We start from the raw sequence: 19323 nt of genomic DNA on the forward strand, positions 1-19323 counted from the left end.
CTTTGTTCAGTCCAGGTAGAACAATCCAGTTTGATTCGTCAAATCCACACGTTGGTAAAATCCAACGTGTGGATTTTACCCCCCACACGTTGCTGTACGCTGCCAGTCAGCTATTTGTGTGTGTCTAAATCACTGGAAATGAAGCCAAATGGGGCTGTTTGGGATTCAAAAATATTTCCGGTCACATACGGACCGCTTTCCTAATGAATCGGCTAATATCCAGTTGTTGGACTTAAGTTATCCTCTAAACAGCAGAGCTGGTAAGAAGTTACATTTATCTGTCAAAAACAAGTTTACATGAAAACTACTAAATTTAGTTCATTTTTATTTTTACATTTCTTGAACAGATGCATGTATAAACACATATTTTAATCAATCACTGTTTACTTAAAAGAAAAAAACCCTATATTTTAAGAAGAGGTCTTAACACAGAGTGATGCAACAATCCACCTTATCCTGAACGATACCCATTTCTATTTTTCTATGAGGTCTGACCAAATGACCGTTACCTAACATTTGAAATACAAAAAAAAAAGAAGTCCAACATCTATGCTAAAATTTCACAACAATTCTGTGTTTGTCCTGTCGATTACACAAAAACAAACTAATTTTTAATCTTTGATAGTCCAGCTGGAGCATCTTAAATAAAACTGTGAGAATCTCACACAAGTTCATAAGTCAATTTAGAGCTGTTGAATTCAACAAAATCTTTTTACTTAATATCAGTTCACAAAATAATCTGAACTGATTATTTTGTTATGTCATTATTATGACACAGTAAATGTCATAATGGTGACATTTATTATGCTGAGCTGACATATAAACCCAGGAGTTTATTTAAATCTGTTCAGGTAAGAGTCCATCTACCTGTTATGAAGTTTAATTTGATGTGATACCAACACAGGAACATTTTATTAAAAGTCTCGAGTCATACTCACATGGGTGCGCATTAGTCTCGAGTCTTGGCGAATTCTGGGTACTGAAGGCCCACCTGGCAGGTAAGGAAAAATGATGACGTGAAAGTTCAAATCAAGTGGGAAAAAAAATTACACTGGACCAACACACATGTTCACATATATATATGCATATAACAGCTTCGATTAAACTCGCGGCTCGCACCGACAGAACGGAAGCGGACCCGTTTTGCTGAACTTAAAGGTCTCAGTTAAAACTACAGTAGCTGGTAAGCTAACAAGCTGACCCAGTTCCAATTCCTGGTAAATGAAACTCAAGGTATGATTAAATAAACTGCTCCATTCTCACCTCGAACTAGCTCTTTCTTTTTTGGCATGGTTTCCGTTTATTTCCAGAATCTCTGATCCAGTATTTGTCTCTGTGACGCACTATTTGTCGGCAGGTTTAGTGCTGCTGAGTTGTTGTTCCCCCTGTTGAAGTTTTGGCTCGTGTACAGTGGAGAAGCCTTCGGCGTCCACGGCGTCCTGTTCTTCGTCTTCTTCTTCGACGAAAACGTACTCAGACACTATTATTGGTGAACGACACTGCCATCATCTGGAAAGAAATTTGCCCTGTAGATAACAAATATTCTTCAATAAAATCTACTGAGAATGTTAAATAAATGCTTTTACAGATGCATTGGTTATATGTTGTAGTTCAAATAAAAACAGTCTCAGTAACAGAAAAATAGCCTATTTTTATTCTTATGTCGACACATATTTAACCCATATTTCTTAAAAATGTTTTAAAAATCTGCCCACAGTTTAAAGTCCTGTCTGATGAGTATTATGCTTTTTCAATGGATTATGATACATACAGTTCAATAAGTAAATAATTTGCATTATATTGAGTCACACTAAAATAATTACACAATGTATGTCTTGGGCAGCAGAAATATTTATTTGAGAATGAGAAATTTAGTCTATTTTAAATAGCATCATTTTGGGTAAAGAGGCTTTTGTCTATGAAGAACTTTGTAATATTAACAATATAATTATTAAATTTGGGGCATTTATCCTCCACAAGTTACTCTGCTTTACACTGACAAAGGTAAATCTAGAGCAATATGATGATCTCGCTCTTTTCCTGCCATTCAAATGTTCTATTTCCGGGGTATTTTTTGACCGTTCCTAGCAACGCTCCTAGGTAACGACGTAGAGGAAGCGCGCTCAGCGTGGCGGACTGTCATCATCAAAAATCAAAACAACATGGAACCAGAACAGGTAATTTATGTAACTTCTGCCTTAACCACGCTAGATAAAATAATTTCTGTACCGTTCTTTGTTGCGTCTTCGTATTACCAGCAACCCGGAAGTGCCAGTTAACGGTTACATAGCTAACTGCTGCTAGGCATTGAGCTAACTGGCATACTAATGTTAACGTAGCTGACCTGTTTACTCAGCTCACTCTATTTTAATATGAGGAAACTTGGATAAGCCTTTGCGTGTTAATTTATATTTACAGAAGCTTAACTAGCCAGTAGTGTCTGGCTTATTTGTTTATCGCTTTGCTTTAACGAGTCCAGATACACTGGCTGTAGTATAACACATCTTTCAGTTATGTTAACTCAGACTCAAGTCGACCTATGTTAAAGAAGCTATCCGGTGGTGATTGTCTTGTTTACATTTTCATAGCAAATGTACACAGACTATAAAGCACAACCTCTGGAATTTTTATTTTATTTTAATTTTTTAAGTGGACTAAAATAAAACAACTGCAAATTATTTCCTGTGTGTATATGGGTTGATGACATCACAAGAGGCACAAGAAGTTGAGCAAATAAACAGGGTCAGTAAATATGTTGCAGCTTTTGATAGATTCCACTAAAGGTTCTAAAGCACACCAGTTGCAATTGAGTTTGAAGGAGTTCAACATTTAACTGTTTAACTGTTTGAAGATCCTTTTATGACCAGTGACATAAAACGTATCTTGCTTTGTGTGTCTGTTTTAGATGGCGACGACTCCTTCTCATCGACTAGGAGATGAAGGTACAATTGGTCCTGATGGACAAACAGGCCCACCGGAAGCCCAAAGTCAAAGTATTGTCCAACAGGACCAGAGACCGCTTAAAATAAAAACAGATGTTCGGGAGCTTCAACTGTCACAGCAAAAAGTTTTTCAGCTAGGTATATTTCCTACATATAATAAAATAACATAAATGAGAAAATAAAACAGCTAAAGGATTGATTAATTAATTGGTGCTGTACTGATTTTATTTTTTATAAACTGGTATAAGAAACAATATTCTCTAGCCAAGAAGGACTTTGTTCTGACAGTAATGCTCCATATTTATGTATAAGTGTTTAGATATTCCTGCTTCTGGTTCAAATGTGTAACATTCAGAAACTTGTATTTCATCAGAATTCCAGGAGAGTCATCTGTCTCCTGCTCTGTCACTGATGCCTCTAATCTCAGGACTTGAGCACAGCGTCACTGAATACTCTTTCTTCCAGCAAGGTGATCCAGAATTTGTCCCCCTAAGGTAAGAAACACTAAGTTGATAGATTAGCTTTTACTATCCAGCAAAGGGGAAAGTCGGGTGCAACAGCAGCGTCAGATAAAAAGTTCTCACAAAGGAAATAAAAAATAAGATATATAAAAAGAGATTAACAAAATAACAAATAGTAATAATAATAATATACTATACAAAACTATTACAGAAAATGCTGTTCAGTTATTAGGTCATGACTGTTGACCTAATAACTTCTGATGAAGGTGACACCGGAAAAGCTATCTGCTTGCTGTCTACTGATGTGAGAGAAACGTCTTTTACGCACACGATCAACTCTGTGGATTTAGGAAAAAGTTGGTACTGTGGGGTGCGCGTGTGGAGCGGGGATCAGTGGAAATGTTTCCCACCTTAGAGGATGTTTTGGCCAGTGATGTCAGTAACGTTACTGACGTCGGACCACTTTTTTCAGTAACGAGTAATCTAACGCGTTGCTATTTCAAATCCAGTAGTCAGACTACAGTTACTTATCAAAATCATTTTTGCGTTACTATCTTCTTTTGTTATTTAATCGTATTTCCTCTACGTGTCTTGTCGAGTGACCGACTGTAAACAATGTAGGGAGATGCGCGTTTGTTGGGAAAAACTGGAACTATTTTGAGTTTCTGTCGACAAGTCCGATTATTATAAGCGGCTTTGGGCTTCATTTTTTTAAAGTCGCAGATTTAATGAGCGGGTTGCGCCTTTTTGGGCTGCTTGAACGTGAAGTTGCTCATTTGGGCTTGGAAATAAGCAGAGACTCAATAAATCCCAGAATTTGTCCGTCATTAAGGATAAGTTTTACTCCGCCGCTCTCCCTGTTCATCATTTCCAGGATGATCCGTTTGTTAATGTCAAGTTAATGTATTACCTCTGAATGACATCGAGCTTGCGTTGCGCTCCAGAAAACTGCAAAATATCGAAACCAATATGAACAGCGCAATAAACGTGAAAACAGCCACGTAGTTGGCAATAGTTATAATGGCAAGTTAGCACCGTTATAATTATTAATATTACGGTAAGTGTCGCAGCCATCTGAGCTGTGGAGCTGCAGTAGGAGCTCTGTGCTGCGACATCAAACTCAGGGGCGTAACGCAGAATCTGGAGGCTGGGGGGAGGGGGGCTTTAAATCCTTCTTAGTTTTCCAGACAACAGTGGACCACACAAATTACTCATGTTTTTTATTTTTTGTACAATCTCCTTTTCAGTTTAACCTTATCAGTGGAGACACATTGTTGATGTTACCATTATAAAATAACTTACAATTAAGTATTGGCAAAGCTCAATGTGATTTTCACAGGAGGCAGAGCGTTGTTGTTAGCAGCTGCTGAAAGTAACTAAAAAGTTACTTAATCCTGCAGTTAGTTACTTTCCTGCAGTTAGTTACTACTTGACTTGGAAAGTAACTTAGTTACTCCCTCTCACCCCCTCCGCCCCCTCCACGGGCAGCAGGCCTTAAGCTCCTTGAAGGGGGGCTCACCCTTTCATACTTTGAAAACCCCTGTACTATACAAAACTATTACAGAAAATGCTGTTCAGTTATTAGGTCATGACTGTTGTTCTGTAGGTATACCTTCCTACAAAAAAAGTCACTTGAAAGATCCATTTTTCTCATTTTGTTACAGGAAAACCACCAAACTCAATGCATTTTATTCGTCTTTTATGTAATAGAGCAACACAGTGTCACATCATTGTCAAGTTGATTCTGTCCTCTTTAACTTTAACACCCCTAAATAAATTCTACTTCAGCAAAAGACATTCCAGAGTTCACCTAACTAGTAAGTAAGTAGAAATAACACTAGTGGTAGTGGTAGCAAAATTTGCTACCGTAACTGAAAGCTGTGGTTGTAACTGGGTGCACCGAGTGAAGTTTTCTGGATGATTACCGATCTTTAAAAAGCCTGACAATTACTATATTAGTCAGCATCAATTTTGTATTTATTTCGTTTTTGTCTGAAAAGTTGATAAGTATGGAGATAAAGATGCTAAGCTGACAACAGCAGAATGACTTTTGTTAACTGCAGACATGACCTGGTGGGTGGGTCTGTCAGTCAGTCCTCTATCACACCAGAGCCAAAGGGGACAGTAGATGATTTTCTGATCTTTGCTGAGAACAATAAGATTGGTGGATATAATCAATTTCATATGTAAGTATTGGCCGATTGCCCAAAATTAAGAATATCGAGACAATTTATTGGCTGGTTAATGTATCAGTGCATCCTTAGTTGTAACAAGACAAAATGTAGGTTCAAGGTGACTAGATACTTTAACAAAGCATGGTAACACCTGTACTGCTAGTGGAAGGATAATCATATATATTCTCCTCGCCAGGGCTTTTCCTGATGTTTCTATGGTATCAGAGAGGCTCCGTTTTCCTATCCATGAGAGCACCATCCATTCCTCTGAGCAGAGCTCACTTTCCCAGCATCCTTTGGCTCAGACAACCCTCCTTTCTGATGAAGGAGCAAGCAGCAACTCCTTCCTATCTCAACATGACACACAAAGAAAACTATCAAGAGGAGATTGCAAAGAGACTAAGTTGGAAACACTATACGACTTGACAGACAGGAATAACGTTGGAATTCATAAAGATGAAAATATCTTTCTGAATAAAGACATTCCTATGCAGGATCCTCAAGCCGACCAGAGAGAGGTTGGCATGCAAAGCAGCAGTAGTAGCTCTGTTTCCGCTGAATCCCTGACCTCTATGAAAAGAACTGGCTTTTGTCCAGATCAGCCACGACACACAGAAGCTTGCAAAGACAACATGTTTGAAAGACAAGGTCCACCAGGTGAAGCCAGTCCTTCCCAAGAGCAGAAAAGGCACAAAGAAATCAGTAACATCACTACTGGTTCCCGCTCGACTCAGCCCGATGATAGCAGCCAAGAGTTGCACAAAGAGATGCTGTCTGAGGTACAGAAACTCAGCAACTTTGAGGCACACGAGCAATATTCCATTCAAATTTGTCCATCATTCCAACTTCCCATGTCTTTAGCTGATCACATTCATAAAGAAACGCAAAACAGAGACAGAGGCCTATGGTCTTTACAGAACCAAACAGGAAGTGACGGTTCCTACCTTGGATTCCTCCCACAGTCTCAATCTACACCAGGCGTTTTCTTTGCGCCACTGAAATTCGATGTCAAGACTAAACTTGCACATCTTTCAGCCATAAAAGATACCTTGTCCCCATCAATTACGGGTGCACACTCAGGTGATGGCTGTCTCCCAGACACAGAAGATCCTCTGGAGGCCTCTCACAAAGTCCATTCCCTCCCTAGGCTCAACTATCTGCAGAAAGTTGACGCCTGGAAGACAAAAGAAAGCTCAGAGAGGACCCCACCATTAGAAGGCCTAGCATTGCAGAGACTTTCGGGAGTTCCTCCTAAAAAAGGTGAGGAGGCAGGATCCAACACCCTTATCCAGCAGCCTTCCACCAACCAGGATGCTTCACAGATCTCTTCCTCTACACCTTCAGGAGGTTCTTCTCCTAGACGAGGAGAGGCTGTAGGCAGAGCTCCTGGTGACTTGGAGAATAAAGGATCTGCTATGCCACCTTCTGCCTCTCCCTTCGGCAGATCACAGTCCCCCTCGTCCCTTGGTACAGTTGTCATGGTCGCTGACAAGCACCAGCTGACCAACACTGCTCCAGAAAATAAGACGACTCAGAGCCTGAAGGACACTCTTCCTTCACCCAGTACCGCCACTCAACCCTCACGATTCGAGAGCTTTGGTCACTTCAGTGACGTCTCCGAACTCTCAAGCTCCCAAGATAGCTACATGGAAATTAAAGTAGGACCTTCTGCCGGAGCCTCTTCTGTCGTCAGCCTTGAGCTTGATAATTATGCCCCCTACTGGCCTTGTAAACATTCAGCAACCTCATCACCTCCTCCAGGGTCTAAAGAGCTCAACATTGACGAACGAATTCCCGTAAGTTGCCCTGATTTTTTGTTTGTTTGTTTGTTTGAAGTCAATGTATTTTATTTAACAGATTATCCAGTTTAATATTTATGTGAACACAGTTATCTGATAAGGTCTCTCTCGTTTTTTCTATTAGTTGTATCTTCAAAACCTTGGTATCGACCAAACTCCGTCAAAAATCCTGACTCCGTTTGCACCTAGAGGGCCCATCAGAGAACCAGAGTTTTCTCCCTCTGATCTCTGTACTAGTAAAGGATCTTCTGGATCTCCTTCAAAGAGCACCCAACCTTCAGAGAGTAACAAACCTTATAATGACCTTCTCTGTATGATAGGCAACGTGGTGGAAATACTTGTCAGCAAATTTAATGTTTTAACAGCTGCAGCTAAAAGAGTGATCAAATAAGATCCATATTTTAAATGTGATACTTCATTGAAATTTTAAAGTCCTGGTCTGTTTTTAGTTCTGCAAGCATTAAGGAATGCCCAGCCATGAAGCAATACGGAAGAGTAGGACATTTGATTTAGTCATTTTTCTAGTCTGGAAAAATATGAAAAAGGGATATTTGGTATTTGGCTTCAATATTCAGTCCATCTATCCATCTGTTCATCTATAGCACAGGTGTCAAACTCCAGTCCTCAAGGGCCTCTGCTGCACCACCTGGATAGAATAATTAGATCATTAAGGCTCTGGAGAACTGATCTACACAAGGAGGAGGTCATTAAGCCATTTCATTACAGCGTTTTGTACCTGTGGCTCATCTAAAAACTGCAGGACAGCGACTCTTGAGGACTGGAGTTTGACACCCCTGATCTATAATATCCATTCATTTTTCCTTTCAGTCAGCAATATTCCATTCAGATTTGTCCATCGTTCCAACTTCCCATGTCTTTAGCTGTCACATTTCCGGCCTAAATTCATTGAATTTAAACTGTAAAAAGTGAGCTAAAAGGAAAGAGAACTGTGGAAAATGATGTAATATTTGCAAGAAAACTGTGTTGGAACCATGTGTCATCTTTCTTTATGAAACAAGTCTAAAGCTGTGTTTGTGGTTCTTTTTTTTTTTGTGAGTTCAAAATAGGCACAAAAATGTTAAATATACATCAATTATTAAAGACTAATAATTTTTGTTTTGTTTTCAGGTAGCAATCCCCATAAAGGTGAGTTCTCCAGGTCCAGCGTTCTGTCGGTGGATTCCAGTTCATCCGTCCCTCGCAGCATGGACAGTCTTGGTCTGGTTTCCTCGCCCTCAGAGCAGCTCAGGGTGAAGACCTCTCCTCCGTCCAACACAGAAGCCGCTCGGGGGGAGAGCAAACCGGCCTCCTGCTCCGGGCCCGGTGAACGCTCCCCCTCCTCTGTCCTGATCCAAAACAGCGAGCAGGATTTCAAGTCCGTCGCTGTGACCGTCTCTGATACAGATACAAAGTCATCTGTCTGGAGCAGCGATAATACGGATCAAGATGCGGAGAATTCCTTTGTTAGCACAAAGGCATTGTCAGAGATCCGTAAGCTACTCTCTCAAGCAGAGGACATGATATCTACGGCGTCTTCCACATCTTCGTCGGGACCTAATGCAATGCTTCTCTTCTCTGATAAAGACATTTTCAGGCCACCCAACAGAACAACCAGCTGGCTGCAGAGCTCCTCGTTCTCTTCCTCTATCTCCGCCTCCACTGGCGGAGACCTAAAGTCTCCTTCCTCTCCACCGTGGGCCAGGTCTTCCTCAGACTCCATGCTTACATCAGAGAAACCAAACCAAAGCTCCACTGGGCTAGAGAGTTTGACGTCATCTGAGCAACCCGATAGTCCATCCACGCAAGCCCGCCGGACAGAGCCGGAAGGATGCAGCGCGGCACCTCCAGATAAAATACAGACACAGCCGTCAACAGCCGCAAGTACAACTCAGTTCAGTGCGGTTCTTGAAGAAGACAATGAAGAAGAAGAAAAGACTATACCTAGTGATCTCGGTGCAGAGAGTCGCTCTTCCTTTCCCGTTCGCGAGGACGCTGACCGGGGAGTGATGAGCGACAGCAGCAGTGAGAGCTCACTGGCAGTCAGAGTGGCCAAACTACTGCAGAATGAATCGTCAGCCACCATGACATCGAGCACGCCCAGCGTCACAGATCAGGAAGAGGGCAAGGCCAGAGGTAAAAGATTCACATCCGGTCGTCTTTTTGTTTTTGTTCAAATGAAACCAAACCAAGAAGAAGGATCAAAAAGCTCTTCCCTGCACGGCTGTTGCTGTTGGAGATGCTTGCATTTACTTCAAATTTTAATCTCTGAAACGTACAAGTACAGAGAGACGTCGACTGTTGCCGATACAACAAGTAGTGATACAAATCACTACCAAGTTCTGATTGGTAGTGACTGGTAACCAAATTAAAGTGTAAAACTTTCTTGGTCCTTTAATTCATTCTTTAGTTGGAACTGCTCATTTCACTGGCCACTTTCTTTTCAGACTACATTAATCCCACATGTATTTATGTTCCCGTATTTCAGAGTGGCTGAAGTCAAAGGTTTTGGGACAACAGCGTGACCTGCTGCTGTTGGACGCAGAAGACAGACAGCACATTGAAGAAATCAAGAAACAGCTCCTGATGAGAAACCCTCTCAGAGTAATAATCTTTGATACACTTTAAGAGAAGAGAATCAGAAATTTGTAGTCGTACTACAAAATGTAACAAATGGTTGTTTTTATATTTGTCATTTTTATGTCAGCCTTTCATCGTTGAAGAGTGTAGGTGCTCAAGGTAACCCGCGTGTTTGCAATTTCTTGCAAAGTGTGCCAGAAATGGAAAAATAAACTGTTTTGCTGTTCTAGGGTTGCTGTGTACAGATTTTTCTGGGGGTTTTTAAGCTTAATTAATGCAAAGCGACTGGCTAAAATGTTTGTATTCCTTCAACTTTTTAGATTCCGTCATATTATCATCACTTTTTGCAGTCATCACAAAACTACTTTAAAATATCATAATACTTTTAAGTCCATATCACCACTCATGACAACCCAAGAAATGCATTAGTGGAAAAAAAATCTATAAGAACAGAACATTTGATTAATTGAAAAGAATTGCCAACCCTATGGCAAAGAGATGTAATGTGAAAATATTTCGGGGTGTGAATGCTTATATTTTAAGCCGAAGTTTGACCATGTTTGCTGTGGAAAAAAGATTTTGTAGGTTCTTTTTGTTTTTTGGAGGCCTTTAAAAACTTCGTGTTTTTTTTTCCCCCCTTTCTTCCAGAGCCAAGGGACCACAGATACAGAAAGCAGCAGTGTGGCCTCCAGTGTTTGGGTCCACAAAGAGACCAATGTCCCTACAGCAGCCGAAACGTTTCCTACCCTCAGCATTGCTAACAAGTTGCTAGCCGTCCACCCAGATCCTCACATGACGCTACAGAGCAACTTTCACCTCGATCTAGAAGCCAGAGTTTGTGCAATCGCTGCCAGGGAAGGAGTAATACTCCCTACAAAAAGACCCCAGACCCTTCTATCCATCAACATACCCACTCAAAGGAACCCTGTGACCTCCTCACCTTCCAATTCAGCCCCCACTTCCACTTCTGCTCTGAGTCCAGCCTCAGACCCCCTCCACCTGGCAGAGCTTTCCGCTGGAACATCATCATCCAGCAAGTGTCTTTCAACCAATCTGGGTGAATCCGAGACGATTCCTTTAGTCCAGATTACAAGAGAACCACCATCTGTGCATGATGAAAGTACCAGAAAGAGTCGAGACATGGTGGGAGGCCAGGGTGAGGAACTTCCCCCCACTGTCACGCAGGCTGTAGATAAACAGGATGTGGGGACAAACGTCCAGTCTAGTTCTTTTCTGGCCGTCGGGCAGGGATTCAGGACAAGTCATTTCACTCTACTGCCTAAAAAAATTTTGGCCTCCGCTGCCCACTGTCCTTGTTCTGGTGCTGCCTCCGCCGCCCTGAGGGACTCCTCTTTGACCGCCTGCAGTCCAGACGAAGGTGTCAGGTCGTCGAGTCCGGCAGAATGGTACGACGGCGGGAAGCCGGCGGCTGACAGGTCAGACGCTTCCACCATTGATCCTCAGGAAAAGGGCTTCACACCATCGAGTCCTTATCCTGCTGACACACCTGGTAGGCTCATAGTGAAGTGTTTTTTAGAGGGTTTTCTTTGAGTTTCGTACTTTATTACCACTTTAAAAAAGAAAAAGAAAAACTGTGGCAATAACAATTTACGTGCCGTCACTCGTCTTCCGTCCACCAGTGCCTGTGCTGCTGCCTTACAAACCTCGCGGCAGTGAGGAGCTCTTCTATGTCCCTCAGATGGAAGCGGATGTTTCCTCCACCAACCGGTCCGACACCACCATGGAGAGCTCTCACACAGGTACGGCGCAGAAATATTCATACTGCCTAGAGCTTTGCTGCTCTGTCCCGATCCAGCATTTAGTCTGATCCAGCGCTTCTATCCAGCAATGCTTGTATTCCTCTGATCCATTGGATAATAGTAAATTGTTCTCCTACCTCTTGATGTTGATTATTGTTCTCTGTCCGAGTATTATCACTTGATCAACTCTTTTCTAACATTCCACACTACAAAATAAGTTCTAAAAGTATGTATGACTTGTATTGATATCGGATCTGGTCAATATCGGTATCGGCTGACACTCAAAGCTGCATTATCCGGATCATTTCTGAAGTGAAAAAATTGTATCGGGACACCACTAATATAGATATATTTCTATCCATGCATGTCTGTGAAATATGATGGCAGTGGTCACCGCGGTAACGGACAGTGTGTGTCCGGTAAACTAAATTTGAGGGTTCAACTGAAAGCCTTTGAGTGGAGGAGGAAGAGCAGGTTCCTGTCATGTTATGACTGTCTGTTAAAGGAGAGCAGGTGGTCCATTGTAACACACACCGCTCAGCACGTCCATTATTCATGTTCAGGGGCTGAGTTAGACAAAGGCAGAGCTGCAGCCTGAGTAGAGAGGTGGAGGTGGGGCAGACTGGAGCCTCTTGAATGCTGGCTGGGAATATTCAGTTGCTTCCCCAGCAGCTTTTTCTCTTTGTCTAATTCGATTGGCTTTCGTTGTGATGTAAGCAACCGCCGGTAAATTCCCCCCAGGGTCAGACGACGCCGTGGCTCCCACCTTCAGCAGTGACGTCCTCGGGGATCAGGACCCCAGGCTGGACCGCGGAGTCGCGTTCAGACACCAGGAGGGCATCTACAGCAAGAGGCTGAGAACAGCTGGTGTCACAATGGCAGACCGCGCACACACAGGTGAGCTGAACACACCCAGAACACGAGGACATGAGATCTGACGCTGAGCAGGAGACGTGTGGTTACTGCTCTCATGGAAAGACATCTTAATGCAGTCACTTTGTAAATAGTAAATACTAACGATCATCACTTCCTTCCTAGTTTCATCCTTCCTCACTCCCTCCATCAGTGTTTTTCTTCCTTCCTTACTCCTTTCCCCCCTCACTCGCATTTTATTCTTCCTCCTTCGTCTCTTTCTACCTTCCTTCCTTTCTCTGTCCCTTGTTTCATCCTTCCTTCATGTTCTATCACTCCCTTCCTTGTTTCTTCCTCCTTCCTCCCATCCATCCACCCAGTAATAATAATAATCTCTCCATATCTTCTTTATGAACAGTAGATGCTCCTGCAGCAGCAGACCGAGGGTCTCCAGCTCTGATCCAGGGTGTGAAGCCGTTTTCCCAGGAATCATCCAACTTTACCAGAGCGCCTTCAGTCAACCTCAAACCCTGCAGTAGGGATCAGGGTACCAGCCCGATCCACTTCCCCCAGTACCAACCAACAGAGCTGGCTCATGACAGGTTTCATCCAGCACACGTAGAAACGGTGCAAACAGAGACCAGAGAGCGAGAACTTCCTCCGCCGGCACCCCGACAGGGCGCTAGCACCCTGGACCACCTGTGGCAGAAGTTCTGTGATCAGCGGACCAAGGACGAGGCGCGCCCCACCGGCGATAAAAACACTTCCCTGTTGGAGCGACTGGAGCGTCTGTCTCGCATGATTCATCACATGCAGGCTACTCCGGAAGCCGAGAGCCAGGAAGAGCGGAGTAGTTACTTTCCTGGAAGGACGCCGAGGAAAGAACGAAAGGAGATTAAATTGAGCAAACACGGCGGAGTGACGGATAGGGGATGGGAAGTGGGGGGAGGAGAGGCGGAGCATCCAACCCAGCTGAACCCCCCGTCCTCCCCAGCAGACGGGTATGAACCAGATAGCCTGTCGACCACTTCCACCATGGATACGGCCCGACTCGTCAGGGCCTTCGGCGCCGACAGAGTCAGAAACGTGAACAGCCGCTCTCGACTCGGTAAACTGTACAGCACCATCAACAAACAGAAGGGAGACTGGAGAGGAACGAAGGCCGACTCCTCTTTTACCCTCACACCATCCGAGGAATCGGTACGTGTGTCTGAGAGGAAGCTGGAGACAGCTTCCTGTCCTCATCCCTGCTCTACGAGTTATCTGTCAAAGTTGGCACTGGCCATGTTTATGCTAACATTTATCATTCCACTTGTCTGAATGTAAAAGTGCTTCCACACCTGCCCTCAGGTTGTTGCTGATTCAGCACAAACATCCAGCTCACACACGTTCTCACCACAGCGCAGACCTTCCAGGGTTCTGACAGCCAAGAGGCCTGTAAGAGGAGTCAACAAAAGCATCCAGGCAGGTCAGTCATCATCATCCATCATCAGCTTATACTTGTGAGAAAAAATGAAAACTTCTTATTTTTTCTATGTACATCTTTTTTAATGTAGGAGTTAAGGCTGTCAGAATAAGGAAGGAATCAATTAATCGTATGATAAATTAAAAGGAGCTCAACAATTTCCAATATGATGATTAATATTGTTTGAAGGCCATTTTTGTTTACAGAGAGATTGTAATCACTTTTATTTTTGTTTTCAATTGTGTTTTTTAATTTTATTTCCGTTTTACATATGCTTTTTGGTTATTGTGTTTTATTTTGGATATTTAAAAGGTCTTCCAGCTCCATTGTTAAGTGCTCTTTAAAATGTAGGTTTATTGGTCTTTGACAGGGTGAATTTACATTATTATAACATTACCAATATATTTCTTTAAGATGGTCTAAAAGCAACAATATTATTGTTTATTACTGGGACAATTTATTATCCACCAAAATTCAATATCATGACAGGCTTAGTAGGAAGGAATAGGAATGCATTTCTTTGGGAGATTAATAAGACTGCATGAAATATATTCATCTTGGTTCCTCAATATTCTGTACATTATTTGTCTCAATATATTTGGCAATTAACACATTTACATAAAAAAATTTGTTGTTGTTTTTTTTTTATCTTAAATGCTAAATGTTTGGATTTTGGGGGGCAGTTTTGGCCTAGTTTGCATCTTTTTCTTTCATCAAATATCCTTTTTTTTTGCCTGTATCCTCCAGTTAACCATTAATACATTACTAAATTAGTTGGCAATTATTTCAATAATCGATTAATCGTTACTGCCCTAAAAAAATCTAATGTTTTGTAAAGTCGGTAATATTTTTACCTTCTTCCTCAGGTGAGCTGGAGATTGTTCGTAACGGAACTCGGCGGAACACCAGAGATGTTGGGACTACGTTCCCCTCTCCTGCAGAAACCAGGACTTACGGGCAGACCTCCTCTTCTTCGTCGGGGACGGTGGGAGGAAGAGGAGGAAGGTGGAGAGTTCTTCCTAAATCAAACAGCAACCAGAGGCAGAAGAAGAGCAAGAGAAGCCCCTCCAAGCCTTACCCTAAAAGTAGGTTTTTCTACAGCTCCTGGCTGAAGACGGGTTTTTTGTTAACTCATTGAACAGGTAGCGCGTTAGCTTCGCGCGCTGTCGCGACGCCTGGACTGTCACGGACCTCTGATGTTTTTGTTTTTTATTAGCTCGACATCTGATGCTGAGTAACAAACGAAAGCGACGGTTTTCCGCCATTCGGGGTGAACCCAACACACGGGACGTGATAGCGACAGCGGCGAAAGTTGAACAGTTTTTAAATTCTTCTGTCGCATAGCTTACCCGCGTGTGGGCGTCTACGCGTACAAACTTGAAATTTCATGTGTGCGAATTTAATTGGTGACGGAGAAGGACGAGCGGTTGTCGCCTCACAGCACAAGCTCGATAGAAAATGAATAGAGAGCGACGTCGCCTCCCGCGTGTGGATCCGTTAGCACGAGTACAATCGCGCGCGAATCATTTCACCTCAAATTTGATGTTTTTTATTAAGGTGTTGTTTCATGTCAGAACCCCATGCACTGGTGTTTATAGGTACGAACCCTTTATGGGGGCTCATTTTCAGAGAATTTGGGGCCGACTTGTATGTCAAGTATAAGGAACACAGCGCTTTCTCGGCTCGCACGCGCTTAACGCACACTTTGAAAAACGCGATTAACTCAACCTCATGTGACAGACAGACCAACTACAGTTTTTCCACTTTGAAGATTCCAATGCTCTTAAATGTGTAGTTGTGTCATGTGAGAATACAAAAATTCAAGAAGTGGGAGTAATTTTGTGATGCAGTTTGTCATGTTTAACATTTTAAGTCGTTTTTTAAGGTGTTTCGTGGTTCATCCCGGCTGACAACCTGAGGTCTGAGATGAGGAAGGAGAACCGGCCGGACAAGTCGAACACGGCATGGTTTGAGCCGTACAGCAGAACCCGTCCGTGGAGAGAGCTGCTCAGGCAGAGACAAGTCCGAGATCTGAATCCTAAAGTCAAAATATTGTCCTCTGGTCTGGCATGGGTCTCCCTGCAAGTAAGTTTATGGGGGTTTTTTTGTCTTCAGAAATGTGGATTTAAAAAAAACAACAAAAAACAAACACAAATAGTTAAAATGTTCAGTGTTTAACACATACGCATTGTGGGAGATTTCATTGTATTGCTCCGTCCCGGCAGGAGGCTCTGGAGATGCGGCGGCCGGATTTCATCTCTCAGTCCAAGCAGAGGGTGAGATGTCTGGCTCTGCAGGCCGAGGAGAGGAGGGTCCAGTCTGCGTTCAGTCGAGAGAGAAACCTGCTGTTCGACGAGCTAGAAGAACCTCAGAGGCTGCCCAAAACCGCAGGTACCCAGAACCTGGAGAACCACTGCGCCACACCGTCACTCTGGGCTGCAGGAGTGACAGTAACTGTAGCAGCTAAAAGTTTGTTGTCTTTTTCTCTGCAAAGGCACGACACTGTTGAGGAGAGCAGTACCCAGGAAAGAGATGATCCAGAGGTCCAAACAGTAAGTATCTAATGTTAATATCTGCATTTCACATTAGAAGCTTTACTCAGCTTACATCAGTCTATTATGACACAACAGGAAAACTTCCCAAAAAATACGTACAAATTCAGCACATAAACACTTAGAGAACATGTCCATGGTGTGCAGATATTTACCTTTAAGGAAACGATGTTGGTTTAGTACAAAGATGTATAAAGGTCATTGTAGATGGAGAAAAAAAAAGGAGTACATTTTCTCCAAAATGCTAAGAAATTTTTAGATTAATCTCAGAAATTTAACAGACAAAATCTTGAAAATTTCTGAGATTGAAAAGTTGAACATTTGCCAAATTTTTTTTTTTAGAAATTTTAAGGTTAATCTCAGTTTCCCAAAAAAAAAAAAAAAAAAAAAACACGGCAATTTCTGGGTTGGAAAACCTGAAAATTTGTTGGAGATAACTGATACTTTTGTATTAACCAAGATTAATTTTCAAAAGAGAAAAAAAATAAAAGTGGAAACGTGGCATTTCTAAAGTCCAAAGAATTTTTCCCTTTTGAAACTGAAATTTCCACGTTTTCTCTTGAAAATGTCTGACAATAATCTCAAAATGTCTGAATTGTTTTGGCAGAAATGTACTCCTCCCTCCTCCATCTACAGGAGCCCTAATACGCTGTCATAGTTTAGAGCCTGAATCTCACACCTTTGTTTAATTTGCAACACTGACATTGTCAATTTCACTGCAACAGAATTTATGAGAATCTTCCTGAGGTGCGGCGCAGGAAAGAGGAGGAAAGGCGGAAGGCCGAGTATCAGTCGTACAGGCTGAACGCCAAGCTGTACAACAAGGTGCCGTCCGTCAGTCAGGAACAAAAACATCCTGATCTGACAGCATTCCTGTGAGCATTTGTTCCACTTTGACTCCGTGTTGGAAATGATTGACATGCTGCTTGTTCTTTCCTTGTTTGTTTTTTTGTTTTTCAGAGAGTGAGGAACCGAGTCCTGGGCAGGAGAACAGCCTGGCAGTGATTAAACGGAACAGCTCCAAAATGTTATTTATTTCTTAAGTCATATGAAATTCCTTTGAGACATTCAATACAGAACAAAGCAGACATATTTTTTACCAGGAAAAAAAAAAGGTGCTCCAGATAATATCTGCCTATTTTTTTAAATAATGTGAAACAGAAACTTGGGTATTGTTTTTGGGATTTTTCTTGTTAAAATTAAAATGATTTTACATTTTTTTTCAAAGAAATATAAACAAAGTTTTTTGTCCTGTGAATATGAAGACAATGGAGGCCGACGTTGGCTTTGAAGGATTTATTGATCAGTTATCGGTTGTGCAGCAGCAGGAAACCACACAAGGGACTAAGAGACGAGCTGGACAAGCTGCAGATTCACTACGCCACACAGCATCGCAACATACGTTCATACAAATGCACTACGACCATTAAACCAATTCATAAACGTTCAAGTTAATAATGACAGCCGTGTGTAAACAGAAACAGGCAGAAAATAAATGAGGAAAAATGTCAGTGAAGGGTTCAGACGTGGTGGTAAAAAAGAAACGTTCTTTGGCAGACATTATTGTAGGTTTTCTTCAAGAAGGTTCAATTAAATAAAAAATAAAAAAAACTAAGGCAGGCGACTGATGGCTGCAGGTTAAGGCTCGGACAAAGTTCCAGTCTTTAGAACGTGAACTGGGCTCTCATTGAAGAAACTGGTGCCGCTCGCAGAGGCTGAAGCGTAACCCGACCAAACCTTAGCCAGGCTGTGTCCACTGAAATAATTTAGTTCCTTTAGTCTCAAAGGTTTTCCTCCGACATTTGAATAGTGGCTAAAATTCTCCGTCTGTTTGCAAATGAAACATGTGCAGGACTTTGTTCTGTTGTGCAGATTCTAATGTTAATTCACACACAAAATGACATTTACAACTCATCATTTACCTTCTCAAAGTCAGGCTAAGAACTGAGCACAATGCAACGACTCCCTAAAATGATTAGAACACTTCCTAGTATTCTGCACAGTTTTACAGGATTCACACAGGAGCGGAGAAGGGCTTGGTAAATACGGTGTTTGAGTCTGGGCGGCATGCATCAGTTTATCCACTCTGGTTCACCGCCACAGTCTGAAGCATGGCTTTCCGTCACATCAGGATGGAATCTACCTGAAAGTTAATAGAGGCGCACCCATTGAGCAAACTTAACATCATTTGCCATCAGGCGTTTCTGATCTCTGGTAATGCTCCAACCTGACTACGCCAACTTCTGTTCAAGAACCTCTATGGTCTGACACATACAGAAAAGGATTCTGACTTTAATTTGAAGTCAGGATTCAAAGAAAAAAAAAAGTCAAAATCCTTTCCTTTTTTCTTCTTTTTTTTTGGATGGCCCTAATCTCCTTCTGTAGATACAAAACAAGTTTTTTTTTCTGGCTTTGTTGTTGTGGGTGATCATTAATAATTTCTATTATATTAAAAGCTGAAATGTCGGCTGTCTGAACACAAAAGATTATAGTGATATTTCAAAATAAAGGCAAAAGGATTAGCTTCGCTTAACATAGCGTCGTATGTTAGCTGTTAGCGTGGGCTAGCATTACTAAAACACCAGTCCCAGTGTATGTGCTAGTCAACGTAGATCCTGCTGAAATCCTGATATTTCTAAACGGCTCCCAACATTTCCAAATCCAGCATAACAGACGGGTTCAAAGGTAAACTTTGCTCTGCTAAACATTTTGCCATCTTGCAGCCTCAATGAACATCAGAC

The 19323-nt window shown here is 42.1% G+C and overlaps 2 protein-coding genes across 3 annotated transcripts in view; one reads left to right on the forward strand and one right to left on the reverse strand.

Moving 5' to 3' along the window:
• si:dkey-33c12.4 (uncharacterized protein LOC560112 homolog) overlaps window positions 1-14996 on the reverse strand; it is a 46545-nt gene extending 31549 nt beyond the window's left edge. Inside the window, exons 1-3 of one of the 2 annotated variants that reach the window (XM_044142854.1) lie at window positions 14885-14996; window positions 1264-1526; window positions 939-991 (exon numbers count right to left, since the gene is read on the reverse strand). In XM_044142854.1, the coding sequence (XP_043998789.1) occupies window positions 939-991; window positions 1264-1291 (81 nt within the window). In that variant the 5' untranslated portion in view covers window positions 1292-1526; window positions 14885-14996. Of the gene's footprint in view, window positions 1-938; window positions 992-1263; window positions 1527-14884 lie in introns of those variants that run through there. The other variant, XM_044142855.1, reaches the window with a different exon arrangement.
• On the forward strand, window positions 2080-18262 carry alms1 (ALMS1 centrosome and basal body associated protein). Its single transcript, XM_044143683.1, has 19 exons — window positions 2080-2177; window positions 2906-2942; window positions 3316-3436; window positions 5774-7373; window positions 7501-7660; window positions 8505-8867; window positions 8961-9509; window positions 9862-9977; window positions 10602-11463; window positions 11594-11713; window positions 12455-12610; window positions 12984-13765; window positions 13916-14033; window positions 14897-15115; window positions 15916-16115; window positions 16256-16421; window positions 16525-16582; window positions 17308-17407; window positions 17543-18262. The coding sequence occupies exons 1-19, from the start codon at window positions 2163-2165 to the stop codon at window positions 17585-17587; spliced, it is 5787 nt and encodes a 1928-aa protein (XP_043999618.1). The 5' UTR covers window positions 2080-2162; the 3' UTR covers window positions 17588-18262.
• The last annotated feature ends 1061 nt before the right edge of the window (window positions 18263-19323 follow it).

Source organism: Gambusia affinis, linkage group LG16, assembly GCF_019740435.1.
Source record: "Gambusia affinis linkage group LG16, SWU_Gaff_1.0, whole genome shotgun sequence".
In the NCBI taxonomy this organism is placed as follows: domain Eukaryota; kingdom Metazoa; phylum Chordata; class Actinopteri; order Cyprinodontiformes; family Poeciliidae; genus Gambusia; species Gambusia affinis.